Raw genomic sequence first — 15415 nt, 5'->3', positions numbered from 1 at the left:
GACGTGGCTAGATGCCCGCCTCTCTCCACAAGCGTTTCCGGTTTCTACTGGTTCACTTCCGGGTCTCCGCGGCTGTGGAAGGTTTTGGCGCGAATTTCTCTGAGCGCGGCGCCTGGAAGGATTCAAGAGGCGTCTTTGGTGAGTAGTGAAAGCGCTTTCCCTGACGGTGGCTCCAGTTTGGGGATGAGTTTTGTGTCCGGCGCGTTGGTGGCAAACTCGGCGACTCGTGTTTGAGGAGCTTGAGGTGGTTTTCAAAGAGCAGGGAGATCCGAACAGGTGTGCCCTTCAGAGCCAGAGATTGAAAAAGTGGTATTTGATTCGCAAGGAGGGAGTGAAACCACTCATGGTTCCTCCCCCCTTTCCCCGAATCATTGTAATCCTTGTTCTCCCTCCTTAACCTCTCCCGCAGTGAGTCGTGGGGCGAAGTGCAGCCTTAGTGATGAGTGCCTTTGAGCCTTAAGGAAGCTGCGTCGGCAGCGTTCGCTACCCCGAGGCCTCATTTGTCAAGAGGTAAACATTGTGTATTTGCAGTTTTGCCAGACGTTGTGCCCATACAGAGGTCTAGCTTGGTGGCTTCCACGAGTTTCAGCACCCTGGCAAAGAAAACAAGACAACCTAGAATATTTCCCTGTTTCCTACAGAGTAAAAAACACATTCTTTACTGCAGTATATAGTCTGGCTGCAAACTACAGTTCCAGTCTTTTTTTCTGTCCATTCCTCCCGTACACGTCAAAGCCTCTCTGAATTTTTTCTGTCCCTGAACAGACCAGTTTCTTTTGAAGTGTCCTGCCAACGGGCTTTTTTTCTCTCAAATGCTTTACTCCCCTTCCTTCTGGCTAAATATTTCAAAATGTAATTCAAATATTACTTTTGTCTCTGAATTCTGTATGTCCCCCCCCAATACCCACACCAATTTGAGATATTCACTCATTTGTCTCGTAACATTTGTCGCATTGTGTATAATTGAATATACATAGGAATTGTTTTCATATGTCTCTAGCTACTACCACTAGCCTGTGGTTTCCTGTGGATCCAAAACAGGCCAAAGTTTACTCTTCCTTTTTGTATATGCTACAACTAGCCCAATGGTAACAGTAGATTATTTTATTTATTGAGTTCTTACTATGTCCCAAGTTCTAGGCACTTTATGTATTCTGTACAACCTTTTAGCTTTACAAAGCCTTTGATATTGATACTTCTAGCCGTGGGGAAAGTGAGCAAATTTAGTTCCCCAAGGCTATACAGCTAGTTAAATGACAGAGCTGGGATTTGGAACCTGGACAATTTGTCCTCATCCCCGGCTGGCTCTTGGCAGTGGTTCTCAACCTCGGGCAGTTTTGCACCAGCGGATATTTGATAAAGTCTGGAGACAATTTTGGTTGTCACAACTTGGAGGAGTGGGAGGGGCTCCTGGCATCTAGTGGGTAGAGATCAAGAATGTAGCTAAACATCCCACAGTGCCTAGGGCAGCCCCCATAACAAAGAACTATCCCATGCAAAATGTTAATAGTGCTGAGGTGGAGGAACTTTCGGCACTATGGCTAATTACCTCAAGTAGGTATCAGTGAAAACAGAGCTTTTCAGACTGTCTGTGGTAAAGGACCAATTTTTTTTTTTTAATTTTTAATCAGTCACAACTGATACTTTTGTAAAATACAATTTTTAAAAAACTGAATACTAGCCAAACCCATGAATGAGCCCTAATGTAAACCATAGACTTTGGGTGATAGGATGTGTCAATGTCGGTTCAGGGACTGTGGCAAATGCACTGCTCTGGTATGGAATGTTGATAGTAGGGAAGGGGGGGTATGCTCGAATTTTGTACTTTCTGCTGAATTTTTCTGTTAACGTAGAACTTCTCTAAAAAAGAAAGTCTTTTTTTATGAATTATTAGAAAAATTAAACAAAAAGAAAAAACAAAGCCAGTTATTTTTTGGCCAGATCTAACATATATAAAATTGTTGTCAAATTGCCATAAAAGTTTCTAAATGAATACTTTTAATGTCTGTACTTTAAAAGACTGTAACAAACAGTTTGTAAATCAAATTTGGAGTAGCACTGAATTACATGTTACTGAATAAAGAATATCAAGAAAAACGATGAACAAAACCAAGCTATAAATAAGTGCCAAATGAAAGAGACCGTAAGAGCCCACAGACTTTTAGAGAGCGTCGAGGTGGAGTAGTTAGGAAGGCTTTCAGGTGCAGGTGGCTCATGATCTGGGAGGAGGTTGGGCACAGACAGGAGAGAGCAGCTCGGGTAGAGTATGTGCACTACTCAAAGTGTGTTCCGGAAATCCAGTCTTTCTGGAGAGGGAGATGCAGTTGAGGAGTAGCGGGAGAGAAGTATGGAAAGCTTGGCAGGTCTAGATTGTTAAGGACTATAAATGTTATGGTAAAGAGTTTGGATGTTATAAGGTAGGTATTACGGAAGGATTTTTCTTTTTTAATTAAAAAAAATTACCTATCTTGTTCCAAAATTTGGGATTGGAAACAACTTGGTAGGGTTGTTTCCACGCAGTGTCAGCTGCAGTGTATTGGCTCAGGTACATGCGCAAGGCTGGCAATCGTTGGTGTTAGTTATTGGTTGGGAGTTCAGCTGGGGCTTTTGCCTGGGTCTTTAGTTCCTCTCCGTGTTGGCCTTCCTCATAGAGTGCTAGCTGGGTTTCAAGAGCAAATATTCCAAGCAAGGGGAAGTTGCAGCTGCTAGTCTCCTCATATTTGGGCCAGGAAACTGGTACAGAATCATTTCCACCATATTCTACTGCTCAAACCGCTGCACAGTCTGTAAGATTTAAGACAAGGGGACATATACTTCATCTCTCAATAACAAGAGTGAGAAGGAATTTGCACCATTTTTAGTCTCCTAAATGGAATGAGGACTAAATCTCAGCCTTCAATTGTTCTCTCACCTGGATGCTCTTCAGTGAACAACTGTACTGTACATGGCAGTCCTTCCAGGAGAGGTCCACAAGCAAAACTCTCATATGGATTGGTTTTTAAGTAGGGGAAGTATATGGCATGGATGTCAAGTTGAGAGAATTTGACATTTCAGGAATGCAACAGAGGAAACTGGGTGTAGAACAAGGTACCACATTGTTCAAAAGCAGGGTAAAGTGTATTTTAGCTTCCACTGCTTTTTGTAACTGATCTGACATGTAGTCTCCAAGTATGGTTTGTGATCTTTCAGTTAATTCTTTCTTTCCCACTATTTTTGTCTTACGGGAAAAAGAAAAGCTTGAACTTTTCCTTTTAAAATTTGAGAGAATAGATTTATCCAGAGTACCCACTTTATTGTTTGTCTCTAAATCTGCATGTATATTTAAATTGTAGTAATGTGATAAACTCTGAATTTTTAGAAAAGGAATGGTGACTGGTTTCTCTATATATCTAACTATATATGTCTAGAAAAATATGTATATATAATGTACACACCACACGTGTGTGTGTATGTGGGTTTGTGTTCACGTGTACTATACCAAACGTGTACGTAATTTCTTAGCTATCTGCTCTTTATGATCTAATGCAGCAGTATATATTTTATCCCTCTGTTTCTTTTAGCAGAAATGAGTTTGGTGATAAAGAACTATTAAATGGGGAAAAGGAATTATTCTAAATTTTGTCATTAACATTCTCATCCCCACTCCAGTGCCTGTTTTGTAATGTGTGAGAAGACAGAGTAATCAGTATACTTCTGTGCTTTTGTTAAAATGCACATAACCCAGTAAAAGTTAAAACTTAACTTTTTAATTCTTAATTCCTTATGAGTGAATTTACCACATTAATTTCTACAACGTAGATTCATGGTATAATCCTAAAAATTATCGTCTCCCATCTTTGACGTTAAGTTGAATGATAAATCCGTTAAGCCTAAAATAAGAAGGCCTGAATGTTATTCTTTGAGTTGACATTATCTGTGACCAGAGTAAAATAACTTAGCACTATATATTTCCATTTTCTTGGATTTAAATATAGAGATAACGTTATTGTATGGGGGAGTATAAAGAGGTGTAAAAGTGTTTTTATATAAGATTTTTTATTGCCATACAAATGGAAGAAATTTTTAGGAATGAAATTGAATTAAATATCTTTACTCTAATGAGAACCAATGTTATTTGTTTTAAAATATATTTAAATGTTTTAAAAACACACAGTACTATCCCAAAACTTTCTTTATGATTTTTTTTTTTACAGGCAAATTTGGAACATTTATACGTAGTCTTTTTAACAAAATGTTTTTAATAAAACAAGTCTTTAGTGTTCTTTTTATCTTTACAGACATTTTGAAGCACTGTTATAGTTGTTCTGTTTACATCAAGATGTCTAGCAAAGCAAATCCTTCTAAGAAAAGGTCTCAACATTTAAAAAGAAATCCAAAAAGAAAAATTGATAATGAAGAAGCGGAGTTATCAGAGAAAGAGGTAATGAAATATCAAGTTTATCATTCAGGACTCTGATTAGAAGTATCTGTTCTATGTAAAGGAGTATGTGAAGACTAAAGGTCAGCTTTACTACAAATTATAGTAATTCATATTCCACATATATTGTTATATGGGAGCTGTTGCAACATGGGTTGTAAAAGTTCTCACATAAAAATTGTTTACCTCAATTTCTAAAGATATTGATCAGAGAATTCTTTAGGGAAGAAGTGCGATGGGGCATTGCTAAGGTGTTTAAATAGGAAGACTGGGAATATAGTATACAGATTCTATGGCATTCATATGTTAAAAGACAAGAGAATCTGTCAATTGGTGGAGGAGATTTTTATTAACATAGAGAAAAATTAGTTTCGGAGGAATTAGCTTCTTCCTACCATAAAAGAAATAATCAACATTTTTTTCTCTATTTACCCTGTATTAGACAATGCCTATATTTGTTTTTCAGGAAAAGTATATAACACCATTTCACAGGCAAGATGAGTATGATTTCTTTAAAACATTCTTTGACACCATATGAAATTCTATTATACTTTATCACCATTGTTCAGGAATTGCTTTAGTATATCCTCTGCTTGTGATAAATACACATCCTTTTTCATTAGAAGTAGCAATATACTTTTTTTCTGTCTTGCCAGAAGATATATGAATTCTCTCCAACATACATGACAAATCTATTGCAATAGCAGTATCTTTTCGTCTAATGTTTAATTCTTTGTGCATGCACATGTGTTTTTCCCTCTAGGTTAGAAACACAGCGAAAAAAAATAAAAGTCATCCAAAACACCTGTCTTCTGAAGGTATTCCTTTTCTATGTCTTGTTTAACCTATCTTTCCCAAGCTATCTATATTTATGAAAAAATTCTCAGCATCTTGTTTATGAGTTCTGCATAAGCAAAAGACAGTAATAAACAGTTACATTCTTATTTTTACAAGAATAAGTAGTACTGGTTGGTCAGTTCTTTTGGTCAACTGAAATTTTACTTACCACCTGTAGCAAAATACTGTGTAGGGCTCTAAGTTGAAAGGAGCAAGAGAAATTCAAAGTGTACCCCAGTCTGAATTATTACTGATTTGTGATATACAGACACACCTACTGACTTCTCTTTGAGACAAATATGCTTCTCTTTTGCCACCACTATTTAGATTAGATTGGAACCACTAAGTTTGTCTGGAGTAAATTAGTTTGGAATAGTCATCTTTACTTAAACATCACTTCAGCATGGAAGAATTTTCTACCTCTCCTCACCCTAGACCAAGTTAGGTCCTCCGGTTTTATACTTCCATAGTGCACTGGACTTTTTCTTTTGTAATGCTTTGCATACCTGAAATGTAATTATTTAATCTCCCTTCTCTCCAAAACTAATCTTCATGTGAGCCAATAGTGTACCTCCTTTGTTTATTTTTTTATTTTTTTAAATTTTTTTTGCGGTACGCGGGCCTCTCACTGTTGTGGCCTCTCCCGTTGCGGTGCACAGGCTCTGGACGCACAGGCTCAGTGGCCATGGCTCACAGGCCTAGCCGCTCCGCGGCATGTGGGATCTTCCCGGACCGGGGCACAAACCCTTGTCTCCTGCATTGGCAGGCGGACTCTCAACCACTGCGCCACCAGGGAAGCCCCTTTGTTTATTTTTTATAAGTAGAATAATATCAACAACCTAGTAGACACTGATTATCTGTTTGTGGTTTGGTTAATCTCCTTTGTTTCAGTTGCCATCCAACATTTGGCAGAAATCATTTTCTAGTCTTCTCAATGAAGCCCTTTAATTCAGGTCATTTCTGAGAACCAGACTTTTGTGTTGAATCCTAATAGTTGTAGCTTGGTTCTTTACTTAAGATTGTCTTGAGTTTGTATCCGCAATATCACTTAATAGTATTTTAGTTAACATAACAATAGCATATTCATATTCAACACCTGGCCTGTTATGGCTATGCAATAAAAAGGAAATTAAATAGTTTATACAGCTTCATAGTATTGGTTCTGATAATTCCATTAGCTCTTTTAGATAAATTTATATTTGAATCACTTTTTAAGTAAAAACATACAAACTTCTAGAAAAACCAGAGTCTCTTCTTTCACCGGTGACAGGACAAGCAAAGCATGCTAATCTAAAACAGGTAAAGATCGCAACCCACAAGAGAAAAACCTGGCAACCTCTTTCGAAGAGTAGCAGAGAACATTTGCAAACTATGATGGAATCAGTAATAATGTGAGTATGAAATTTTTTTCCATTTCACTCTTTTTATTTCTGCTTATATGTTTCCTATAGACAGTATCCTTTTAAATGTTATTATCTACTTTATGGTGATAGGGTGTTTTTCTCTTTTGCAAGAAGATTTATTTAATGTCTCTTGATGGCCTTAGCATTCAGCAAAAATGTCTTTATTAATTTCAGAAACTTGGAATTTCATCAGTGGAATAAAATTGAAATCTTTGCTTGATCTGCTATCTACAACTTTTTCTGGTGAGGGATACTTTAGGAAGACGTTAGCTCAAATTAACACTTTATGTGGAAGCTAACATGCCAAAAGGAATACAGAGACAGGATTCTGCCATCAGGGAGCTGAAATCTATCAGAAGAGTCAGGCCTATAAATTAATTACAACAATATAATGTGATAAAAAAAAACTTAGATTATTCCTCTGCTTTAAATATATTTAACATAAAAGAAAAAGTGATTGATTCTGCCTGGCTAGTAAAAAGGGGTACTTGAAAGATATCAGAGAGAAAAAGTAAACAGATTATACTAGTTATGTTTCAAACTAATATTTATTCATTCCCTATTTTTTCTCTTCTAGAGCAATTTTGAGTAACAGTATTAGAGAAAATGAAAAAATTCAATATCATCTGAACTTCCTAAAGAAAAGGTAATACAGTTATGCAATTAAAAAATGATTGAAATATAATTGAAAGGTTAAATGATGATTTGTCAGGAATTTGCGGGGGTGACTTATTGCTAAGATTAGCCACTGTTAATAAAAGAACATTACAGGGCTTCCTTGGTGGCGCAGTGGTTAAGAATCCGCCTGCCAATGCAGGGAACACGGGTTTGAGCCCTGGTCCGGGAAGATCCCACATGCTGCAGAGCAACTAAGCCCGTGCGCCGCAACTACTGAGCCTGTGCTCTAGAGCCCACGTGCCACAACTACTGAAGCCCGCGTGCCTAGAGCCAGTGCTCCACAACAAAAGAAGCCCCTGCTCACCACAACTAGAGAAAGCTGGCGTGCAGCAATGAAGACCCAACGCAGCCAAAAATAAATAAATAAAATAAATAAATTTTTATTTAAAAAAAAAAGAACATTACAGCCCTTGGGAGTATGAGGGAAGAAAAAAGAGGATGACAGTATTTCAAACAAAAAAACAAAAATGATACTAATGGTACTCAAAAATAAAGTTATGTTTTTATTCTATCCGTAAGATTGCTGCAACTGTGTGAAACCCTGAAAGTCCCTCCCAAAAAGCAGCAAGATTTAACTCATGTGTCAAGTCTACTGAAAATGGAAAGGACACAGCACAGAGCTAATGAAGAGGGTCTGGCATTATTGCAGGTATGAAGTTTGAACAGGGAGTTCTTTAGAGGGGAAGGGGGAAAAGACCAAAAAGTTTTTTAAATTGTCATGATATTCTTCTAATAACAAATACTAGATCTTGGACCAGGTTTTTCATTAACTTTTATTTTTAACAAAGCAAAAACTTTGCCTGAACTTTGGGCCTCTAAAATTAAGACTATTTCTAATATATTTGTAATTAAGTAGCAGTCTTATTTTTTTCATCAGACTTTAAATATCAGATTATAGGAATTCATCACTAAATGCTGTAGCATTTCAAAACACATTATATTAGTTTTTCTGTCCTGTATCTGCTACTTTATTGGCAAGAAGAACACAATCATCATCATTACTGTTTTTTAATCATTATAGATAACATGTAATGAGGGCCTTCTATGTTCTAGTCACTGTTCAAAGCACTTTACAGTTATAGCCCTTAATGACTTAAAGAGACCTGTGCTATATTTCACATTTTACAAGTGTGCAAAAGAGACATATTGGCATTTCTAGCTGAACCTTAGAGTGCTCACAGTTATGATGCAAACCTATTAGTCCGATTTCAGGGCAAGTGATTCTTAATCATTATTCTGTAGAAGATAGTGGGAGATAATATTAGCTGTCATGATAAACTGCAGGCTTTTAATTAGTAGATACTTGAACAATTAAGAAAAGCAGCCTCGGGGGCTTATTAAATAATTATTAAAACTAAAACAGATTGGACCATATATCCATTTGCCATTTTGAAGTAGTTTGTAGATATGGTCTTTGTTAGCAACTCAACTTTGTAAAGCAGTAAGTTTGTTAACCTTTGTTAGTAAATACGAGGTGGTGGTAGTTTAAGCAAGGAATGCATCCCCAATGATTTCTAATAACTCACCATTCACAAATAGGTCATTCCAGATTTTCCATATGATTGAGAATAACAATGAAAGGATTTATTTGTGAGCAACAGCTCTACATATATTCTAAATTTATAGAGTGGTATTTTTTAGTGGTTGCCTCACTTTCTTCATTGTATGCAATTGAATTTAACTTTCATCCCAGTGTTACTACTTTGCAAGAGTATATTTTCAGTACTGACACTAGCTCCCCCAGTTAATGAACAGTTGGATAACATTAATATGGGTTATTTTTTAAATTTCAGCTTTGTCTAAGATATAATTGACAAAATTGTAAGATATTTAAAGTGTACATCATGGTTATTTGATATAACTATACATTGTGAAAGGATTTCCCCCATCTAGTTAATTTCCCTTGTCATCTCACTTTTTTTTTTGTAAGACCATTTAAGTTCTACTCTGTTTCAATTATATAATACAGATTTCAGTTATGTAATATCAGTTATAGTCACCATGTTTTATATTAGATCCGCAAACCTTATTCATTTTAGCTGCAAGTTTGTATCCTTTACTAACTTCTCCCTATTTCCCCCACCCGCCCCCAGCACCTGGCAACCACTTCTGTACTCTCTGATTCTATGAGTTTGACTTTTTTTAAAGGTTATTTTAAAAGGTTTTAAAGTATAATAATGGTAAATGTTATTTTAACATTTAATATTTGCATAAAGTACTAAATCAGAGATAGTAAATAGTCTTTAATCAGAGACAGTAAATGATAGTGTGATTTTTGTAACGCTGGGAGGCATTTGTCTTTTACACCTAAAACTGGATCTCCGTGTGCCAAAAGCATAAATAGACTTAAATGGAAAAAACTGTTTTTCTATACTCGCAACACTTCTGACACTAAATTTGTGGGGTTTTCATACCAAGCAATTCTCCACTTCTCTGTGGAAACCAACTGGGTGTCCTACAATTCATTTCTAACACTAACTACCTGGAGTTAGCACAGACCCCACAGGTTAAGGGCTCAGTCCCACAGAACTGCCCCCACTTCAGATGCCAGTGCAAGGCCAAGCCTCCTGCACTTCTGACCAACCAAGTATAAATCGGGGCTTCCCATGACCTCCTCCTCCGGTTTGATAATTTGCTAGAACAGCTCACAGAACTCAGGAAAGCACTTTATTTACTATTACAGGTTTATTATCAAGGATACAACTCAGGAACAGCCAGAGGGAAGAGATGCATAGGGCAAGGTATATGGGAAGGGGCACGGAACTCCCATGCCTGTTCAAGCACCTCCATGTGTTCGCCAATCTAGAAGCTGTCTGAATCCAGTAATTTAGAGTTTTTATGGAAGCCTCAGCATGTAGGCATATCTATTATTAACTAAATCTCCAGGCCCTCTCCCCTTCTCAGAGATCAAGGATCCAGGCTGAAAGTTCCAGCCCTCTGATCACAGGATTTTGGTTGCTCGGCAACCAGCCTCCATCCTCTATGAGTTATTCATTAGCATAAATTCAGGTGTGGTTGAAAGGGGCTTATTATGAATCACAAAAAGTGCTCCTCCCACTTCTGTCATTCAGAAAATGCCAAGGATTTGGAAGCTCTGTGCCAGGAATCAGGGATGAAAATCAAAGGTATATTTCTTATAACATCACAACAGTCTAATGTTTGCTTGACAGTCAGTTACTCAGTTGAAGCACTGTTGGCATTTTGGGCATAAGAGTTCTTCATTGGCATAAGAGTCTTTGAACTAGGAGTTTGTAGGTTTTATCTGTCCAATGTGCCTTACTTAGAATGGCTTTTTCGCACTGCAGCCTAGAGTTACTGCTGGTGATGACCTTCCAAAACCTGTATCAGTAAGAGAAGTTGTGTTCATGCAACAAGGACACATTCATTGAACTCTCACTGCTGGTGCTAGGGAAAGGCAGTGGTGAACAAAGTCTTTTAGAGATACCGAGAAGATGGTATACGACCTGCTGGGGCATAGTTTTTTTTGTTTGCTTTTTAATTCATTTAATTAATTAATTAATTAATTTTTTACTTTTGGCTGCATTGGTTCTTCATTGCTGTGCGCCGGCTCTCTCTAGTTGCAGTGAGCGGGGGCTACTCTTCATTGCAGTGCGCGGGCTTCTCATTGTGGTGGCTTCTTTTGTTGCAGAGCATGGACTCTAGGTGTGCGGGCTTCAGTAGTTGTGGCACGCAGGCTCAGTAGTTGTGGCTCACAGGCTCTAGAGCACAGGCTCAGTAGTTGTGGCACACGGGCTTAGTTGCTCCGCGGCATGTGGGATCTTCCTGGACCAGGGCTGGAACCCGTGTCCCCTGCATTGGCAGGCAGATTCTTAACCACTGCACCACCAGGGAAGCCCTGGGGCATAGTTTTTAATCTCTCTGGATCTCACAACCAGAGTTAACATAAGAAAATATTAGAAGAAGGACAAAAAGTAACATTTCTACAGACAACAAAAGCATGCCAAAAATATGTGTTCACAAAACAGATGAATGCTAACCTAATTTCCCAAGTGAGCTGAAAGAAATTTAGAAAAAGAATAGAAGGTATGAAAAAAGTCATAAATATTAGAAATAATAAAAAATGAAGCTATGGAATTCAGGAAAGAATTAGAGCTAAAGGAAAAAAAACTTTTAGTAATGCAGACTAAATTAGAAGGAGCAATAAGCAAATGAACAGAACAAATAATACTTAAATAAAAGGTAAAGTAAGGAGAAAATTTTAAGACTCAAAAAGAAAGAATGACATTTTTTTAAGGTATTGAGAAAAAGTGACAAATATAAAAGTTTGGCAAAAAAGACACAGCATGGGTATGGTATGAATACCCAAAGAAGATAACCAAAGCAATGGAACAAAATTAATTTTTTTAATTATACAAAATTAATTTTTTTAATTATACTGAAAAATTTTAGTTCTTATTACATTAACCCTTTCCTTTATTCAGTGCTATTATTCATTCCCTTCTGTAGTGTGTTGAATGGTCGCCCACCAAAAGATATGTCTAAGTCCTAATGCCTGGAACCCATAAATGTGACCTTATTTGGTTTAATAAGTGTAGCTCACAGACCCAAAGTCTTGGGTACTCAGGGATTAGCACACTATTCCTATAAGGGCCAGGTGATAAACATTTTACTCTTTGTGAGCCATGTATGGTCTTTGTCGCATAGTCTTGTTTTGTTTTTTAACCATCCTTTAGAAATGTAAAAACCATTCATAGCTCTTGGACTGATCAAAAACAGCCTATGGGCAGTTGCAGACCTCTGCAGGTACCCTTTTTAATGGTTACTAGAAGCCATAATATATTTGTTGAGGAAAATTACTGTAGTTGACGGTAAAAATTCGGCTTCCAGTATTTGGAGAATGATGTAGATGTAAGTATCAGCCATATCGCTCCGCAGGATTTAAGAGTTATTATTTCTGTATGACTTCTGTGTGGCTTCTTTACTTGTTCCCTGATCCCCAGGGGCAGTGCTATCCTTGGCTGTTGCTAGGACTAGATTTGAAAGCAGTGCAGTACTTAATACCATTTAGAAACCTGGAAGCTGGCTAACTCTATGTGTGGCCTGCAATCCGTACACCTCTGGTATCATTATACTCATTTCATTCATTTCTTATTTTCTCTTTGTTTTCCCCCATAAGATATATATATTTTTTTTAGGTGGGAAACTGCCACTCATTTTCTATTACTATCTCTGCCCTAATGTTCAGCATTTCTTTCTTTTGGCAAATGAAAATAGCACTCAGATGTTCCTAAATTAAAGTTAGAGTTTCTCTGCTGTTACATACCGCTTAAGGAATGCTGTACCTGTTGCCATCAGTCCTTGGGCTCTGCTAGATTCACACAGGTCTTCCAGGATATCTGATGCCCGCAGTTTTGGTAAGTTTTTGAGGAAAGCTTCACATACATCTTTGTTCCATTGGTAAATCAATTTCTAGGGAGTCTGTTTTCTGAAAGAAAAATTATCAGTTTCTTCCAGAAGTGTTTCAATATATAAGGTGTTTTTAAAATATGTATGTATATATTAATAGCTGTTTGGGTTTCATTTAATAGTATATTTAATTTAAAATATTAGCTTTCTCTTTCTGATGCAGGAAGAAACAGATAAAATAGTGGACACCGTAGAGTCAATGACTGGGGATATTCACAGCCTAAAGAACAAAGTTCATGTTCTGAGAAGTGAGGTAGAAGAAGAGGAAAGGAAGGTAAAACAGGTAATTGTTTAAAAAAAAAGTATCGCTAGAATCTGGATATAATTTTTCATGGTTAGATTCTACCCAGACAGCTTTTGAGTGTAATAAGAGAAGTCAGCCTTTTGAAATAATCTAGCTTTATGAAATAATCTGTAGCTTTCTTTTTCTACTTTAGATGTTTCAAATAGATAGTGAGGTACTCTCTCTTCCCGAACTTTCTCAGAAGAGTCTCAAAGCACCCATACTTCAGGTAAGTACCAATTTACCATATTAACTGCATCACCAGTTACGAATTGTATATATGTGTAATCATTATACATATAAGTGTATAAGTATAATCATTCTTGTCAATAGCGGTATAGCATTCCATTGTATGGATGTGCCATAATGTAGTAATTTGTGAAAATGATGGAAATAAATAATTTTTGCTACTACAGGTAATACTAGGAACATCCTTGCGCATATATCTTTACACATTTGTGCAGTCATGGCTGTAGGACGGGTTTCTGGAAGCAGATCCTGACAGCTGCTTTTGTTTGTGCTTCTGATAATGGCATGTGCAGCTTTTCCTAAGACAGTGCTGTGTCCCATTTGGGTGTACACAGCACAATGCTAACTTACCTTTGCAAAGGACTCCCATAGGTATTATAGTGTAAGTGTTTACAGTGGTAGAAAGGCTTTACGTTTCCCCAGAAAGTAACAAAATTTTCCTGTCTCAAATCTACCTAGGGTGAAAGGAATGGGAATGGGCAGAGGGAAAACAGAATACCATAGATTTAAAAGTAGAATGGCAGTGAGTTGATGATAATTGAAACTGAGTGAAGATTATATGAGGTTTATTATACCATTCTCTCTAAATAACATACATATAACATTTTTCATAATGAAAGGTTAAAAACTAATTATATGGGTAAAGGTGGTCAAAAGGTACACACTTCCAGTTATTTATAAATAAGTCATGGGGATGTAATGGACAGAATGGTGACTAGAGTTAATACTGTATTGTATATTTGGAAGTTGCTAAGAGAGTAGATCTAAAAGTTCTCATCACAAGGAAGAAAAAGCTTGTAACTGTGTTTGGTGATAGATGTTAACTAGACTTACTGTGGTGATCATTTTGCAGTGTATACAAATGTCAAATCATTATGCCGTCTGCCTGAAGCTAATATAATGTTAATATTGATTATCAAAAAAATAAAATTTAAAAAATGAATTATTGTCATGCTCACAGAAAGAAATTTTGATGCTAATTCCAAACCAGAACGCTCTTCTGAAGGACTTAGATGTTCTCCATAATTCACCCCAGATGAAAAACATGTTAACTTTCATTGAAGAAGTCTATAAAAGACTGGATGCCTCTTAAAGAGTTTATTGTTTTGTTTTGTTTGTAGATTGTTCCATATGAATTTAATGTTTACGAATTTGTAAAAATGTTATTCTACGTGATATTGCCGGGGCTGAGGCTTCTTCAGGATTCTCGTAATATGCACTTTAAAATTAACCTCTATAAATCTACCATTAACCTGTATACATCTAATGTAGGCCTTGAAAACTGTTTTTATCAATTCCCACATCTAGGAACTCACATTTATGTTGCTGTATTTCCAGTTATTTGCCTTAAACCCTAAAATGAGAACAGCCACAATCTGATGGTTTATAATGGCTGAATAGAGTTCATTTATTGGTTAGTGCAGAGGAAATATGATACTGTGACTTAACATATGTAAAGTGTTTATAGTGCCTAGCACATAAACATGTAAGTGTTTGGTATCAGTATTGTTTTTTAGCTGATGACTTGCATTTTCTGTCTGGTCATGTGGAACTCTAGAAGTCCCCAAATGCCTTTGCTCTTTTACGTAACTCCCTAGACTTTTTGTGGCATAATTAATATCTGCCAGGTGTCTTTAACTTTAGAGGTAGCATGAACATTTTATTTCTTTGGTTAGGTTAGTGAGTAGATGTTGAATATTTATTTTCTACTCTCATCAGAGCATACCTTTATTTCATAAAATTGTTAAAAACGAACCCAAGTTCATTTATTCCCTTAAAATAAACACCAAACCAAAAAAAAATCCCTTCTTTCTAAATCTTTTCTCATTGCGATAATAAGCATATACACGTGAAGAAATTATCACTTAAATATATTAAAAATCATTTTTAACCAACCACAGTATATTGTCTGGGTTGCTTTTATCTGTTTATAAAATAAAATAACTGTAATTTAATTACTTTTCTGTCTAACCTAGAATGTTTTGTCAGTTAATTTAGAGGGTGCTATAATTTTGTTAATGCCCTCCAGGCTGAGACCACCAGGAAGACAGCTTCAGTTAAATAAGTTGGATTTAGTGCTCACTGCAGTGAGGGAGACCACACGTCATGGGGAACCCTGGG

The 15415-nt window shown here is 36.7% G+C and overlaps 1 protein-coding gene across 3 annotated transcripts in view; it reads left to right on the top strand.

The window, feature by feature from the left end:
• The first annotated feature begins 47 nt into the window (after positions 1-47).
• CENPQ (centromere protein Q) overlaps positions 48-15415 on the top strand; it is a 34068-nt gene continuing 18700 nt past the window's right edge. Inside the window, exons 1-10 of one of the 3 annotated variants that reach the window (XM_060021255.1) lie at positions 48-138; positions 410-510; positions 4278-4420; positions 5181-5235; positions 6525-6645; positions 7235-7303; positions 7855-7984; positions 12926-13045; positions 13200-13274; positions 14256-15184. In XM_060021255.1, the coding sequence (XP_059877238.1) occupies positions 4319-4420; positions 5181-5235; positions 6525-6645; positions 7235-7303; positions 7855-7984; positions 12926-13045; positions 13200-13274; positions 14256-14387 (804 nt within the window). In that variant the 5' untranslated portion in view covers positions 48-138; positions 410-510; positions 4278-4318 and the 3' untranslated portion in view covers positions 14388-15184. Of the gene's footprint in view, positions 139-409; positions 511-4277; positions 4421-5180; positions 5236-6524; positions 6646-7234; positions 7304-7854; positions 7985-12925; positions 13046-13199; positions 13275-14255; positions 15185-15415 lie in introns of those variants that run through there. The other 2 variants (XM_060021253.1, XM_060021254.1) reach the window with 2 other exon arrangements.

The sequence above is a fragment of the Delphinus delphis genome, chromosome 10 (assembly GCF_949987515.2).
Source record: "Delphinus delphis chromosome 10, mDelDel1.2, whole genome shotgun sequence".
Taxonomy (NCBI): Eukaryota; Metazoa; Chordata; class Mammalia; order Artiodactyla; family Delphinidae; genus Delphinus; species Delphinus delphis.
The sequence above is the reverse complement of the archived record's forward strand: the minus strand, read 5'-3'. Positions and strand labels throughout refer to the sequence as shown.